Source organism: Anser cygnoides, chromosome 19 (assembly GCF_040182565.1).
Source record: "Anser cygnoides isolate HZ-2024a breed goose chromosome 19, Taihu_goose_T2T_genome, whole genome shotgun sequence".
NCBI classification, from domain to species: Eukaryota; Metazoa; Chordata; class Aves; order Anseriformes; family Anatidae; genus Anser; species Anser cygnoides.
In genome coordinates, this window is record NC_089891.1 from 9,461,657 (window position 1) to 9,479,271 (window position 17,615).

General features: G+C 35.6%; 1 protein-coding gene across 4 annotated transcripts in view; it reads left to right on the forward strand.

The window, feature by feature from the left end:
* The window catches only part of HELZ (helicase with zinc finger), an 83,664-nt gene that overhangs the window by 20,231 nt on the left and 45,818 nt on the right, over nt 1-17,615 (forward strand). For all 4 annotated transcript variants that reach the window (XM_048064579.2, XM_048064582.2, XM_048064581.2 and 1 more), the window contains exons 4-12: nt 1,708-1,832; nt 4,684-4,740; nt 5,380-5,428; nt 5,857-5,932; nt 8,933-9,131; nt 10,210-10,317; nt 10,634-10,931; nt 12,714-12,981; nt 16,775-17,108. In XM_048064579.2, coding sequence (XP_047920536.2) covers nt 1,708-1,832; nt 4,684-4,740; nt 5,380-5,428; nt 5,857-5,932; nt 8,933-9,131; nt 10,210-10,317; nt 10,634-10,931; nt 12,714-12,981; nt 16,775-17,108 — 1,514 coding nt within the window. The remainder of the gene's footprint in view (nt 1-1,707; nt 1,833-4,683; nt 4,741-5,379; nt 5,429-5,856; nt 5,933-8,932; nt 9,132-10,209; nt 10,318-10,633; nt 10,932-12,713; nt 12,982-16,774; nt 17,109-17,615) is intronic.

Consider the following 17,615-nt stretch of genomic DNA (forward strand, 5'->3'; position numbering starts at 1 on the left):
TTTCTGTGTTGTGCTGTTATTGATTGTAGCCCAGTATTAGACGGTTCAGAGTATCTGTATCATTTATGATCCTGAAAGTTCTTGGGTTTAGTTTTCTTTGAAATATCCTTGGGAAGAAAGAACCTTAATATGGACTAACTGTATTTCCTTGATGCTCACAATTTTTTTTAAAGAGAATGTTTTTATTTAAGCTGCTGTTCCATCTTCTTACAAGCCTTGATGTGTTGCATTCCTGTGACTATTTTATTTTAACCTTGAACGATAAATATATTTTGGAATAAATTGAGAAATACATGTTCCTTAGTGCTTGCACTGTTGTAAGGAGTCATGATAACTTAGAATCTGTTAAATTATTCCACAAATCTCTAACAAAATAAATTAGTTCATGTGCTGTGACTTTTTATATGCAACTGCATGTTTTAGCTTGGTAATACTGGGTGGTTAATGCTACAAAATATCATAATTGGACATCTAGTCTTTGAGGTTAAAATAGCAAACTGCCTGACATGCTAAAGCTATTTCTGGTGCTGCTGCTTCTGATTTGGGAAGTAAGCTCTATTTTTGGAACTGTGGTCAGTATCATCAGAGTGGTGAATTCAGAGTAATCTTTGTGGCGCTTTGTAAACAGCATTTAGTTACCATTTCGTTTTGAAGGGATGTCTGGTTGTTTTTATGTAAATGCTTTTGTGTTTGTTCTGTTGTTTCATGAGATTTTTTTGTTAATGACACGAATGTCTGTTGAGTGAGGAGTTTTGATTTATTCTAAAATGTAATCCTGAAGTTGTGGTGATTGTAAGATTCCTGTTAGTACTAATAGAAGCTGCTTGCATCGAAGGTCTGCATGAGTAGCAGTGTAAACACAGATGTTGATGTTGCCTGCAATAACACTAATACATATTTTAATTCCGTAATTTTAAACAACTGTCCCAGACTCCTTTTCAACTCACGTGCATAGCTTTACTAGCCTTTTAGTCGCTCAGAAAGGCACTGCTTTTTCTGGACAGTTAATATACATGATTAAGTGTTATGCCTCCTTGTCTGAAGCCCAACTGTATCATGAAATAAATCCTTTCACTATTGGAAGTGTCAATGAAAGTGTCTGTTTGGCTAGCTATCTGATCCAGTGCTAGAAAACATTAGGAAAGTTTTCTGTTACATGGAGCTTGTAAACTTCTGGACTCAGACAATCGTTCCTATATCCTGCACTTTACTGCATAAGTGAATAAAAGCCCTTTTAAAGTAACAGGAATTGACCACGAGGAGGTTAGCTATATTTGGAAACTACAGAGCATGCTTTTTGTGAGCATGAATGGATCTTCCTGAGCATGTTTGTGTTACTGAAAGGTTGTTGATTGCTGTTTGGTTTTTTTGTACCCTTTCTGTGAAGAGGAGGTCCTTTGTGTCTGCGTCAGATATTTGAATTTATCCTTCCCGTATTTAATTTTTGTCTATTTTAGCATGTAAACCTTTCAACCTTTTTTTTTGAGCTCATGTACAACGTTTCTTAGATGGTGTGAGACAAGTTCCAAGTTAATACTAGGCATGAGCTAGTAATACTTCCTTTCCATTCAAGCTGTGTCTTTCACAGAAGCCACGGACTTAACTCAAGTTTCAGACATTATTTTCATGTTAAAGGTGAAGGAAAACTGTAGGCTTTATTCAAGTGCATGCTGTGATGAAGCTAATACTTGCTGATTTGTGTTGCAGTGCTGGGAGAGGGGCTGGCCAAGGGAGATGGATCTTTCCGTGCAGTGCTCTGCTGCATGCATCTTAAAGGGAAGCTGCAAATTGTGTCTAATGTTCTTTCCAAATCACTGATGGGTGAATCACTGGTAAGTGTGTTTGCTGTAAGCTATGTAACTTAGAAAGCAGTTTTCTATTTCCTTTTTTGTTTTGGATGTATTTAATAGCAAACTTCTGAACATGAGTTTGACGGACAGGTTGCAACAAATGTTTTTTATTGAAAAGACAAAGATAAGTCTATGGGCATGCATATTTAATAAGGATACCGTTGTTGCATTGCCAGTGTTTTGGTTTGGTACAAATTTTGTAAAGTTTTTTTTGGTTGTTGGCTCTGAATCATGAAGAAATGCAAAATAATTTATGTATTTGGGCAATGTAATAAAGTAATGTAAACTTCAAACTTTTTTTTGTTTGGATTGCACCTGACACCATTTTGTGTGCACTTAATAAGTTTAGTCTTTGAAGCAGAAAGAATATTGATAGGACTATTAAATACGTAGCTCACAATAAGTTGTAAGAAAAATAAAAGCTTATCAGGGATAAAAACAAACAAAGAAAACAAGAAAGTCTTGCATTTCAAGACAAGATGAAGGTTGGAGTTTAAAGCTTCTATTTTACCCTTGAACTGTCAAAGTTTTTAAAGGTGTTCTTAACCCCATACATGTAATTAACAGTTTTGACTCCTATGTGACTACTCACTTGGGGAAAAGTAAGCACATATGTAAGTCTCCAAAGGACGATATCATATTAGTTTCTGTAATCTAGGTTAAATAATAAGCAGTTCTTCACCATGAACTGCTGGTGGTGCTAAATCCAGAAAAATGGTCATAGCACAGCCAAGAGCAGCTCCTGTCAGACTGAGGAATGTGGAAGTGACATCAGAAATTGTACGAGAGCCCATTACCTTGAAATGGGATGTTGGGAAGTAAAAGCAGGGAGAATGAGTTTGCTTTAGAGGTGTATCGATGCATAAGTGTTGCCTTGTAATTACACATTGCTAAGTGATTAAAGATCATGTTCAGTATTATTTAAATGTAACTTGTAATTTTTTCTGTATGTTATAGGAGTTGCGTTGCTACTTTATTAGTTATACAGGGTCAATTTCCTGACAAGATACTTATGAATTATCTTTTTTTCCTGAAAAAAGTATGGATTGAGCCAAAAGATACACGTACACACTGAATGATTGTGCAGTTCAGTAATTAGACATTCACCTAGGGAGGGACCTGAAATGAGCTGAAGTTATGTCTTGGTGCTTAAGTTAATCAGTGGGGTGATTCTGAGGGAGCCTTCTGTTTGTCTGTCCAGAATACATCCTGAATTTTCTTCTTCTCTTTCTCCATCCCCTGCCGTTAGTTATTTTTATGTAAATAAAAGATTTTCCTCTGCCTGGCTGCCGTTTTCTAATGGGAAAAAAGTTTCATTGAAAAATTGCTGGCAAGATCAAAGGAAACTTGCTTTCAGGAAAAAAAAAAAAAAGTAAAATAGCCAAAAGCTCCTTATCGTAGGAAACGAACGGTGTTGTACAGGCTTGTTTTGAGCTATTGTTGTGTAAAGAAAGGTATCTTCGTATGTAATTCCAGAGTTTTTTCCCAAAGCAGAACTTAAGAAGTTTTTACAACCTTCAGGTCATTAGACGCTGTTTTCAGTGGGAATATTAAAATCAGAAACTAACTTACTTCTGTCAGTGTGTGAGAGGAGAAATGAAATGAAGTTTTGGAATGAATTTACTGAAGAGCTGGAATCCATCCAGTTTCCTCCCCAGTGACTTAAGAGAATGATTCTTGGTAACTTTTTTTATGCATTAATACATTTAAGCTCAGCACGTTCAGTTTGCAACCTTTCTGCTGAAGAAGTGAAAAATCTCTGTGGAAAAAAAACCTGGGTGTGTGAATTTTTGAGTGTATAAATTTTCAGTAATTTCTGCTGCTCAGTAGCACCACAATCAAAACGTGGAAAAATATAGCACATGCAGTGTGACTTGATTAAAGTCCTGCAAGAGTTTTTGAAATAAAAATACAGATCTAGGTTCCTTTTTTCAAAGTTTTGCCTTATGTGAGTGTGAAATTGTTGCACACTAGCTATCTACTTCAGCTAAATTGAATTTTGAAAGAACTTAATTCAGATGTAGCTTGGGTCTGCAGTTATTTTTCATTACATGGCTTATCTTTGCTTTTTAGTAAAAGCTCTGAAAACGACGTATTCTACATCAGAGCAGAAAGAGTTATGAAACAGTAGAAATCAGTAATCTGTGAAATACATCCTTAAGAAGAAATGAATCCATTGCTGCAACAGCAGTGACAGTTCATTTTATCGATTCCTTCAGAGATGAAGTGTTTCAGTAACCGCAGCACATGGCTGATGTATAGTGCTTTTTGTCAGTAGCTTATAAAGTGCTGTGTAAAGGCAGGCAGTATTACTATCAACGTTTTGCAGATGGGAAACCAAGGCATGGAGATTTGAAGTGACTTGCCTAAGGTCACCCAGCAGGCTGGCAGCTAAGAGCATAGATCTAGAGCATAGAGTCCCTGTCCATCAGGCTATCGTGCCTCCAGGGCCACCTCACATGTAGAGTATTGCTCTGGAGGATAGCATTTAATAAGTATTGTGGCTATTAATACTTGTTTTGGGTGGCAGACAAACTTGTAAGAGTTTTTTTTTCCAAGTTGTTCCACATATGCTTGTCCTATATTGATATTCGCTGCAAATCTGGCGCTGTGTTTGGCCCGGGTAAAATTTACCTTTTCACTGTAATGTTTGCTCAGTGTTATGTAGTAGTACGTCATTTAAAATTGTGTACTGTAAGTCAAATTCATGTTTCCTTGTTGCCCTTCTCCTTGGTGGTGGTGGTAGAAATGAACTTTCTTGCTGTTGTTTAATGTACGTGAAAGTTTGAGGTTGATAAATTAATATTCTTTCTTGTTCCCCTTCTCCCCCTAGAACGGGATGGTAACTAAAGATCTGACACGACTGAAAACACTTCTTGCAGAAACAGAGGTAATAATGAGCACTTTACTGGAAAATAATGAGTAGTAGCAGATGCAGCTGAAAAGTTTGTTTTGATGTGTCCTGGGAGATGGGGGCTCACTGTGAACATACTGGTTCAGATCTGTAGTTTCCACTGGTGTCTTGGTCTTTATCACCTATCTTTTCAGCAGCCTTTCATCCCAGTTTTGCATGATATATGAGAAAATAGTGAAACGTGCTGATAGGCTGAAGTAGCGTGTAGAAAGAGTTCAAAGCATTTAAATTATATTATTTAGTTATTGTCTTTTTCTCATTGATTTGGGTTTTACTTTTAATGTAAATTGAAAGATGAAAGACATCTCAGTACCGCTTAAACTTCTGACCTTTTAAATTTTGATTGCAGTCCATGTTAAAATGATCACAGAGTGGAACCCTCTAAAATTTTCTTTTAAAGATGAGTGGACTCAGTGTTCCTGTCAGAATCTTTTTATCAATGGTAGCAATTTAGTAGTTAGGAAATATTTTTGTAACTAGAAGTGATGTCAGACTTCTGAATGTTTTTTTATTGATTGTTCTGAAACACATTTTTAAAAGCAAAGAAGCCAAAGTAGTTCTTATTGATGAAATTGTTTTGTGTTTCTTTACAATTGTTTTTTTTAATAATTGTAGGCAGCTGGTAAAGTACCATCAGGATATCATGTAGAAGATTTAGAAGAAGGTATGTAAATCATTTCTATAGCTACTTCATTTTGTGGTGAGAAGACTTGAAGATTCTGCTGAATGTTTAGCACTAGATAGCAGTCAAAAAGGAGAAAACAGGCCTGACTTGATGAACTCTGGGGTCTGAGGTTGAATTTGTTGTCATTGGTTGAATTTGAAGGCAAAAGTTTCCATTTATTGGTCAAAGCATTGTAACAGAGCTTGCTCCATTCTGCAAGTTGTTTAAAACTTGCCTTCATACCCTTTAAAACTTTGTTCTAAATGAATTTGTTAGGGAGTAGAAATTATTATTTTTTTTTGGATGATTTTTTTGCTTGTGAATACAATTTGGTTGATGTTTAAAGACATGGTTCCCTGGACAGTTACCATCAGACTCGTAAATACTTGGCCATTAGACAATTAACCTGACTTTTGACTACCCCGCAGGGTCCCGGGATGGCTGGCAGTTCCGCCCTCCACCCAGAGGAGTCACAAGCAGTGAAGAATATACACTATGTAAAAGGTAAACTGAATGCTTTATACCAACATTCTCTAAGGCATCATAACACTTCCTCTTTTATTAAGCTGCTAACAGAATGATTAGGAAGTTAAGAACGTGAAGGTACTTGTTAGAACAGGAGTTGATTAATTCACAGGTTTTTGGATGGGTCAGTAGATGCAGAGGCACCTCGTTTTTTCTGTAAAATGAAATCACTAGCTCTGTTGTCATAAGAGTAGTTTGAGCAACATTTTTCTAGTGACAGGGCAGCATCTGTCTTTTTCCCCTCCCTTTTCTAATTTGTATAATTTCAGAGATGTGACAAGTTCACTTCTGCAGACAGCACTGTTAGCGGGCTGAAGCACAGTGAAGTGTACTTTGACAGCAGATAGGGTGCGTGCCTTTGGATAAGTGGGCTTTGCTGTTAGATGAGGTTTATCTTCAGATAAAATAATGTTTGCAGTTTCCCTCTGGATCTCATTATGTCCATTTTGCCTAAATTCATATACACAGAGGTGAATTGCCTTGCTGAAAGTCCAAGTGCTTGTGCTTATATTGAAGTTTCTTCTCCTTGTCTCTTTCAGTCCACTAGTCAAATTTTCCCGTGGTTTATATTGATAACACAGTATTACATATGTAGTTAGAATTAATAAATATGGTGAAAAACAATTATTGTGCACTTCATTCTGCCATATCTGTAACTTATACATTATTATCAACATAGGTAGAAATCGGACTTGCTTTTTAGTTGATACAACTGAATCTGCTGAAATTGGCTGTGATTTTCTAGAGCTGCTAAATTCTGCCAACTGTTGACTCTTAGCAGATCTTATGCATAAATGACATTTAAAAAAAAATAATAATTAATGATGACTGTCTGAGCAGCATCCATACCATGTTTCTAACCTCTGCTCTGAAAGATTTTTCCACGAAAGCTGTAGTTAGCTTTACTGGTTACCTTCTTATGCACGCTATTAACGTTTACAGTGAGAAGGATGTGCTTTTACTCAGCAAATCCATATGAACAGTGGCATTCCAACCATGGATAAAATATTTTAGCTTCCTTGTAAGGGGGTGGTTACAAGTACTGAATATGGATTTTTGAAGTTGTGGTTTATTTTTCCCCTGTGTGCCATAAAGCAGTAGGAGTACATCATATTTATTCTGGATAATGAAGTTACGGAATTGCAGCTGTACTAGCTAAGAAACTAAGCATTTAGGGGAAAACAAATTGTCTATTAACACTGAAAATTTGGAAAACTTGCATAATGATGACAATTTTTTAAGGTAATATGCTTTCTTATTAAATAATGAAAAGGAAAACACTTTAAAGTCTGCTGGATAGCTAATAAGAACAGGTCAACAATTTATTTTATGCTTGTGCTCCATTTACTTTGGGGCATGAAAATCATAATTGTACTTCAGCATTTTAATACATCAGTGCAGTGCTGAATTTGAAAATGTGCAATTCAACGTTGAAACTGACTACCAAGAAAAATATTTTAATTTAAAAGATATTAAGCAACATAGCTTGAGAACACCTCTAGTAATAACATAGTATATATCATGCTTATTTTATTTGCCATTTGGGCACTTAAACCTTTAAATAGTTATACCATTCCTTTAAGAAATGTGTATGCTAAATCAAATTACAATCAGTGATGCGAGTGTGTCCTGGATATCCAAGTACTTTTGCTGCAAGGTTTTCATGTCATAGTCAGGTATTACTTGTTTTTGTCAGATAGGTCAAAGTCACGTTCTAATTCACATTATATTTTACATTACATAATATGTTTACTGCGGAAAGGTTATTCAGTCACTGATGTTCAGCTAGTTCTTTGATGTGGGGTGCTCACTTCTGTATTCATTTAGTCTTGGAGTCTTGGTGCATCCTTTTTCTTTCGCAGTAACTCATCAGTGTAGGACGAGGTTCTTAATATAAATATATACGTTGGTATCTATGTGAAATTCAAATACAGTTATGTTTACAGACTTCCTATCAAATCAATATCTTGACAGAGATCAGCATTCCTGACTTTATTTATGATAAATGTGATGCTTACATTAACACACGAACCAAAACCCCACTGGCCTGGTCTGTATCTCCAATGCTTTCTGAGTACCTTTACATAAAACAAAGCAAAAACACAGAAGAAAACAAACAAAAAACATTTTATATTTTGTTTTGCAATGTTTTTTAAGGGCTTCACTTTTGAAGAATGATGAAAGTGCAGATGCTGCCTTGTGTTTTTTAAATTTCATACAACATTTAATTGTAAAAAGTAGTTCATAAGTTATACAGACATTTAAGTAATAGTTGGCCCACATTTGCAATAAATTCTGAGAACTAGAATGCTTAAATTGCGCATAGACATTAGGAATATTGTTAATTTTGATGCAACAGCATGTGTTATTACATGAAAAATGGACTTCTTTAACAAATCCATAACCTCTGTAAGGAGTAGATCCTTTTAGACTCATGCACTCTTTACCAAGAGGATTAAACCTTTTCCTTGAGAGATCATTTCTGTGTAGGTGTATTTAATAGAAAAGACCACGTGATGTCACTGTTGCTCTGGGAAAAACTGCTGAATGAGCACTTAACAGCTAATAGCATTAACTATTGGAGGCAATTATGCTATATCTTCCCTTATTACACCATTTTATTCATGTTAATACAGTGCCTAACAATTTCAGGGATGGTCCGTGATCTCATCATGTTAATTGCTGTACAAACACTTGATTCTTCTTCTTTGAAGCTGGAAATTTCGTGAGAAGACTTGTGTTTCAAAGAAATTTGATATACTTTACTTAGAAGTAAGAGAGGCTGCCGCCTCTCTTACAAAAGGCTGTGTACATTTATATATTTCCAAATTAGTTCCCATGGACTAGAACTGCCTTTAGTTCAGAGAGCGACTTTAAGAATGTCCTTCTGGCTTTAAAAGTAAAATTTTGATAAATTTCATTTTTTAATTGGAGACCAAAACATTCAAGGCATAATCGTTTTTCCTATTTTATATGTAGATTTTTAGAGCAAGGGATCTGCAGGTACGGTGCACAGTGTACTTCAGCACATTCCCAGGAAGAGCTAACAGAATGGCAAAAACGATATGCTTCCCGCTTGATCAGATTAAAACAGCAGAAGGAAAACAAACAGTGTTCGGGCAGTTATATGGAAACCTTGATTGAGAAATGGATGAATTCGTTATCTCCTGAGAAAGTGGTAAGAAAATATACTACTTCCCTATGTGCTCATATTTAAAACTAACAGATGAGCCTGTTTTTGGCCCTTACTATCAGAGCTGGTCGAATTACTCATTACCAAGAAATTGTCAAACCAATTTGCTCCCCTTAGCATCCTGCCCTTTGTCTTCTTGCAAAGATACCAGAGACTTGGTCTGATTTCTGCAAATGTACTCATTCTTTTCAGGAATTCAAGGAAGAGTTTGTGAATTACAGCTTGTGGGTTAATCAGCGTTCATTTTGCATATGTATTATTCCCAGTGCAGGATGAGTCAGCCAAGTCTCATGGTATTGTTTCTGTTCTTTGACTGGATAGCAAAACTTTTTAAACTGGAGAACAATAAATGGTGAAGCTTTCATGACTTACTGGACAATACTGTTTGTGCATGGCTCCTTTTTCGTTGCCTGTAGCTGCAGGCACTTTTGTGAAGAACAGCAAATCCCCAATGTTCAAAAAAGTTTGAATCCTGAAGAGCGAGGGGTATGGATATGATCAAACTCAGCAGCTGTTGGGAATTCCAAAGAATGTTTTTGCAACATTCGACCAGCTCTACTTACCACTGACCCTAAGGAGTTTTCGGTCCATCTATTGTTGATTAAAGTCTGGGAAGAGTGGACTTTCTGCAAAATGGATTAATGAGTAGAAAGCTTCATTATAGTTTCCTGGTGTCTCTAGAATTCTCATTGATGTCATTGAGATCTGGGGTCTTCTGGAAATACAGTCATTGGGCCTCATTGTATCAGATCCTTCTTTCCAAATTAAATCATGTTCTACTTTAAACATCTACAACTAAGTTGGATTTTGAAAATTAAGTCCTGTGGTTAATTGCCCATAAATGGTTGTACTCTTTCCTTACATGGTATGATCTAGTGGATTTGTCTTGCTTATCTCTGAAGTAGCACGTTTTATTTAATTCGTACACAGGACTTGCATCAATCCTGCACAGTCTGGGAGGCCATTCTTTTCACTTTTTGTTCAAAAATACCTTTTCCTAAATGCTTTTATTTTGGTATTGTCTGTTGAAATTTAATATGATCTTCTTTTTCTTTTAATCTAGCTTAGTGAAAGTATAGAAGGAGTGAGAGTAGAACATAATCCTGAGCTATCAGTAACTGTTACCACCAAAAAGTCTCATCAGACGTGGACATTTGCTCTCACTTGTAAGGTAGGATAACTTATCTTTTAACATTGAGTCGATAATAAAAATTAGAATGTGGTCCATAGGCTTTTGTGATTAAAATTTCAATTGCATAATACTTCTTTTGAAAACAAAGCAATTCCCTAGCACCATTCCTTCTCCAGCAGCCCTGGTGATTATGTATTGAGTGCCCTGATTTCTGGAAAGCAGGCAGTTCTTGTACCTGTTTTATCAAGTTGAGAATTCTTATAAGCTCTTATTGTCTGATTGCAAATGAACGTATTCCTGAAATAATTTTGGTTTTCCAACATGCTTCATTTCAACCCTTGCATTTTTTTTATAGCCTGCAAGAATGCTGTATCGAGTGGCATTGCTTTATGATGCCCATCGTCCACATTTCAGTATCGTTGCAATATCTGCTGGAGACAGCACTACCCAGGTATCACAAGAAGTTCCAGAAAACTGTCAGGAATGGATAGGAGGAAAGATGGTCCAGAATGGAATAGATCATTATATATACAAAGTCAGTATAGCCTTTAACACAGAAATCTTTGGAACTTTTCGCCAAACTGTTGTGTTTGATTTTGGATTAGAACCAGTCCTCATGCAACGAGTAATGATTGATGCTGCTTCAACTGAAGGTAATGTATGAAAAAAATTTTTTTCAATAATAGAAACTTTTAATACAATCTCTTTTTTCATGTTGCTGGGCAGATCAGCATCTGTATTAACAGCTGTTGAACATCTATTACTATATGCTTTGTTCATCCTCACAGTTAGGAATATTAGGCAGTGGACAGAAGCTTCAGAATGTGCAAATTGGCTTGGGCTCAGGGGAGTTAGCTGCCTTATGACTGTTACACCATGTATCAGGATTAATCTTGTCAAAATGCTAGGAATTTCTAGTTCAGTATGTGTCTGAAGGGCAGCACAGGAAGTTAAAGTATGTTTATGTTTTTATATGCATTCTTGGATTGATGAAAATGTTAAGCATGTAGAAGGTCAGTAGAAAGATGAAGCATTTCTGTGGTAATTCATTGTTAATTAAAGACTATCTGAGAGGTGTCTTTTTTTTTTTTTTCTTGTGATGTCTGACTGGAGTTGTCAAAGGCAAGAGGCAAAGTTTAGGCTTGTAAATCAACTTGCTGTAACACCAATTTTGAAAATGCAAAGAAAATGTAACTTCTTTGTGTGTATTCAGGTTAAAAAAAACCAACACGTTACTTTGTAAGTATTGTATTGTTTATGAAATTGAGCTGTGCCTCTCATGAAGTAACTTCTTTGTCAACTCCTGAAATAACTGTTATCAGAAAGATGTCAACGAATTGAAAGATGGTGAAGAAGTACAGAAAAGAAGGAAGCAATTTGACATACGGCAAAAGATTAAGGGAGCTAAACATAAGTCACTATGTCACTTGGCAACAGGCAAGAAAGTGGGATAGAGTATGGTAATTTTCTATGAAGATTTCAGAAAGAAAAACACCAAAGGAACAGAATTCTAGCACTAGGATGTAAGCAGGAAGAAGGAAAAAGTGAAAGGAGGAAAAAGATAAAGCAACAGATTTTTATTCCAGGCATTTATTTACATATAAGAGGTTAATGTTTCCAACACTAATTAAAAGAAACTGAATAGCAAATGCCAAACTCATGAACTGACGTGACATGGTATAACGTTGGTGTCACAGTGTTTTTGTTGTGTTAGTGGATGTATTTTGGGTGGCTGTAGACAATGTTTGGTCTTCTGTTTCTTGTTTAACCTACAAGGTCCCTGAAATGAGTGTGTACTGAAAAAATAATTTCCTAACTTAAGTTTTCTAACCTAATATCATGTTAGGTTATATTTCCAAAGTTGTTCCTAGCAAACTAATTTTACACATATAATACAACTATCTGCAGAATGCACATGTGGTACTATCGATTTTTTATTTTTGAAGGCTTTCAAAACGCTGCAAATGCAAAGATTTCTTGCTGCCTATTTCATTGACTTGTTTTTGTTACCTTCTAAATTTCATATTACATTTTGTAAAGTTCTTCATTACCTTATATTTTTGAAAAGAGATGATGTTGCAGTTAGGGTTTACAAGCACATTGTGATGGCAAATCCTTCAAAGTTGCTTGCAACTTTCTATTAAATAAAAGTGCTTTCCTTGTTTATCTGTATGCTTTCTATTTACTAGCTATAGAATATTTTATTTTCTGGTTATTTATTTTCTCTATTTTGTTTGAGAGCCTGCTTGTTCTCTGTGTACACCTGAAAAGTAGGGGTCGTAAGTTTAGCAATGAATTTACTAAAACTGTTGTAGGCAAAGGAGAGACTTATACACAGTTCATTCTCTCTAATGGGATTATTTTTAGTAGTGTGTGTTTTTAAAACAGAGAGAGCTTGAACTGACTTCCTTTCCCTGTTACGTCTCTATATCCAGATCTTGAATACTTGATGCATGCACGGCAACAGCTACTAACCACAGCTAAGCGTTGGGATTCTACTTCTAAGACTATTGTAGAATTTGAGCCTAATGAAACTACTGAATTGGAGAAGAGCCTTCTTACCAGATACCAAATCCCTCTCTCTGCTGACCAGCTATTTACACAATCTGTCCTGGACAAATCATTGACCAAGACCAACTATCAGTCACGGTTGCATGACCTCCTTTATATTGAGGAAATAGCACAGTATAAGGAAGTTAGCAAGTAAGTAATACATTTACAAAATTATATCTTAGATATTTGTTACTGTCCTATTGAAATGATGATGATAATGACGATTTTTTTGATTAAACTTACATGGTAAGTTAAAATATTAAGTTTTCTTGTTTCTTAGAGATAAAGTTGAATATGAGTGTGAAAGTAGAAACTTTAGATGAAGGAGACTAGCAGTTAATGAATATAATTTAATGATGCTCACTTAAAGCAAGTTTACATATCAGTCTGCTTACAGCTGTAGTCACTGAACAGCTGTTGCACAATGTTTTGCTGGTACCTGTACAATAATTTTTGCTTGTAGGTTTTTTTGGCTCTCTATGAAAAAGAAATGCATCAATTTTTTTATTCCTTGGTAAAATCATTTATAGCAAAATAATATATAAAATCTTTGTGTGCAAGTCATTCAGGGAGGTTTCTTTCTTTTTTCCTTTTTAAAATTCTTTTTAGGAAAAAAAGGTTGAATTGTGTTTGGCTCAAACTCTGGTCTTACGGTGAGGTGGCAGCTAACGTTTTATTCTCTAAACAAGCTGAAAGCTAGCTTATGAATAAAAGTTCCTAGTAAAAGGCATATAGTATACGTTTCTTGTTTGTGTAATACAGCCATTAGCAGTTGTATTTCTAATGTTAAGGCAGAAAAATGGTTCCATTTCTTTTTTGTATCTCAAATGAAGCGCAGTACATTTGAACTCTTCTTCTTTGTATCTTTCATCTCTGCTGTGTTCTGCTTTTGAGCTGGAATCTAACATAGAGAGGAATAATGCTTGAAGATTCCTCAGCATGCAGAAATGTTCTCCATCATACATATTTATAATCACTTTTCTAAGGCTTTTTAAAACAAAAGTGGGTTTAAAGTAAACATTATGAAACATGATACAAAAGTAGACAGTATTTTTACTGAGCGAATTTTCACATAAAGTATTACGCTTCTGTTCCTCGTAGGAAAGCACACAGCAGCATGCCTGTAGAAATGAAAGAATGAGGAGTGCATTCTGTGTAATGCTTCCCTTTTGGTGCACTGATAAGTTTTTGCTGCTCTTTTTCAATTGGTAGATTAGTAAAAGCAAGTTTTAATAATGTTCTTGAAATCTTCTGTTTTGATACTGCTGATGACAGAAATATTCTTTTGATCTTGTAGCTGACCCACTTTATTACAGCAAGGCTCGAACTAACACACTTTTCTGATCTTCTGTGGCTGAGATCACACACATGCTATTCTCTCGTGAAGTGCCAGGGTTACAAGCCTAGAAGAGGGCCCAGAAATACAAATGCAAGTGGGTTGTAATACCTCTGAAGTGGTGTCATGAGTCAAAATGTTGATGAGCTGCTACTCTCTAATGGGTTTGTGTATGCATCTCATAAAAACAGTGGAGCTGTCAACACGGTCTCTTCTGGCAGGACTGGAATAACATGAGTGTCTGCAGTTCACATTGGAGTGGATTGTTGTGTTTTAACAGTGCTGCTAATGACTTCTTGGTTTCTGGGATAACGTTGTTTCAGACTTCGGGTCATCACCTGTGTGGACATTAGTGAGTGTGTGATAATATGTAGCAATATAGAGCTCCTTCCACGCTTTCTGCTACCAGACTTGCAGAACAGATTTATCTTAAAGGCTGTACAGTCTTAAAATACTGGCTTTAATGGAAAATAAATTTGTTTTTATCATTACTATGTCTTATAGTTTATCAATGCATAGGTAAATGTCATACTGCACACCTTGTCTGAATTCTGCGGATATAAATGTAAAATGAAATATGTTCGATTTACTGTTAAGAAAATGTTATATGGGGCTTTGTTCAAAATGGCTTTACTTGCCATTTAGGAATTTATTGTCTGCATTGCCACTGGATGGATTCATGATATATCAAATATTTCTTAGATTTAATTTTGCAGTGCTTGGAGGAAACAAATTTCTCCCAATAAAAATAAAATCTCCTCAGTATAAAGGCTATTGGTTTTGTATAAACCTCACTGAAAACTTTTTTTTTAATGAGCCTTCAGAGCAAAGATGAGGAATGGATGGAAGAAGCAAATGTTGACTTTAAAATAAAATCCTTAGACGATTTTGTAGTTTAACAGCTTGCCAGAAGGTGTCAGCTTACTCACTGGAAATTGTTTGATAATCTGTAAACTTTTTATCTCCTTTAGCACAATAGAATCAGTTTAGTCATTTATAAAGACAATAATTTGTCTCAGCATGGCAGTACTACTCCAGCAGGTTTCTACAAATCAGAATTTGAGAATGAGCTGGTACATTTTTAGCAGCCTGGGGATTCAGTTTTAGGAAGTTTTTACGAGTTTTTATAAAATAAATTCACAACGGCACATGATTGTATCTTAGTAACAATGCAGAGCTCTTGTTTATTCTGTGAAATCTAATCTATACAGTATGGTAACAATTATCTGAATGTGATTTGAGCTGTTTTAGGTGTTGCTCATTTGCTGATAAGTGCTTCAGAATATTCTAGCACATTAATACACAGAAGTTTTTTTGTTTGTTTTTAGCACATGTAGAAATCGGAAGGATTACACTTAATTCTCACATGTTCCCATAAGCGCATGCTTTTGAGTGGCTGCTCTAACTGTAGCTCATGGAGCAACCTTCGCAGTTACTGTTGAACAGAAGGAATTCATGTTCAGTAGGATGACATCTGTTGCTTTTTCAGGGTGGAGGAATGTGAAATGTGCATCTGACTTAATTGCTTGTATTATGTAAAGAAGCAACTATTTCCACAAGGGGGCAAACTTGCAGTTGTTTTTTCTTCTGGAAGACTTATGATTTGGCAAATATGGCAAAATATATTCAATGTTTAAATTCCAAGAGAGATGAAATGTTGGATTTCATTGTTACGGGCTTATGGTCCCTGATAGTACAGGTCTTAAACTATAACCATGCGTTCATTAGTTTAAAATATGAGTTTTAAGATGAACAGATCAAATAAAACAGGGTGAGTATCATAAGAAAACTATTTTTTTCCAAGAAATTTTGTTTGCGAAAACCTTTGTTTTCTACTTATTTCTGTAACTTTTCAGGAAAAAGTTGCTGATGATAGAACGTTAACAGGAGTGACAGATTTCTTTTCTTTTTTATTTTTAAAATCAGGTTGAAAAAATATTTTTAAAAACAAGCTAGACACTCTAGAAGGAGATTACTGTGTATTGGTGAGAGGTCAATAAAATGTGCTACTGTGTCACTTTCACGTGTTACGTATGTGACTTTTTGAAAGTAGTAACTGTTAGGAATGATTTTTTTTAAATCTCTGGTTATAGGAGGAATTTGCTATTAAGAGGAATTCTTTGGATAGATGGTTTATGTGGCTGAGCCTGCAATGCCATTCCTTCATTTTAAATAAAAATGTCTCATTTTTATGCCCACATTGTGATTTTAAGGAAGCGTTTTAATCAATCCATCTCAATTGTAGATATAATACTATTTCCCTTTGTCAAGATGTAGATAACCTTTTCTGGTGTGCAGCCTGGAAGAGATACATGGAATAAACAGGAATCTTATTCTGTTCTTATTCTGCTGTCTGTCCCTGAATACCTAATATCAGGGAATATAACATAACCTTACAAACTATTTAAATACAAAGCTTTACTTCTTTGGGACATGCATAGCATTTTTTTAAAGCTTTGTTGATGTTGATTCTTTTAACTTTGGCTATCCTTGTTTGTTTAACAGTTATATGCTCAGAGTCTAAGGCGGTGAATCTTTGGTCTGAATTCATGAAATCTCCAGATCTGAGAGCGTTTTTCTGCACTGACCAGATGCTTTCTTATTTAGGTTCAACATAAAAGTGCAATTGCAGATTGTAGCAAGCTTCATGCTCACTGGGGTTTCTGGAGGTGCAAAATATGCCCAAAATGGACAACTTTTTGGACGCTTTAAGCTCACTGAAACGCTTTCAGAAGACACTTTGGCTGGACGGCTGGTGATGACCAAAGTCAATGCTGTTTATTTATTGCCTGTCACTAAAGAGAAATCAGCACAGACCCAAGGAACCAAAGAGAAGGTTTATGAAGCAGCTATTGAAGAGAAAACAAAAGATTATATCTTCTTGAGGGTATCCAGGGAATGCTGTGAAGAACTTAATCTTCGGGCAGATTGTGAAATGCAGGTAAGGCTGAGTGGAAGCTGTTTTGGCATGTTTGAGTTGTCTTTCTCAGCTCCACCCAAAGTAATTCCTAGAAGATATGGAAAGGAATTTTTTTATGCCTCATCATACAGAGAAAGAGCACAGATGAAAATTTCATCTGTGAAATGTGAATTTTATTTATAAATATATGCATCTATATTGTCACCAGAGTCCTCAGGAACCTTTTCTTAATGAAGTCAAAGGAAGTTTTCTATTGCTATGATTTTTTTCTCCAATGAAAATCTCTGCTGCTCTTGATGTAGCCAACTAGAACTCTCCCTGTGGTAACTTGGGTCTTGGGCTCTTGATTTTGTATCTTCTCGTTATTGTGGATTCCACTACACCTGTTCCTAGACTTGAGGTGAGATCTTTTTAGTAAGATCTATTGAGGCTAGGGATGGGCCTTGTGCTGCCTTCTGAGACCATATCAGAACAAAAGGAATATTGTCCTCCAATGGCAAAGTTTTTAATTTACAGTATTTCCTTGAT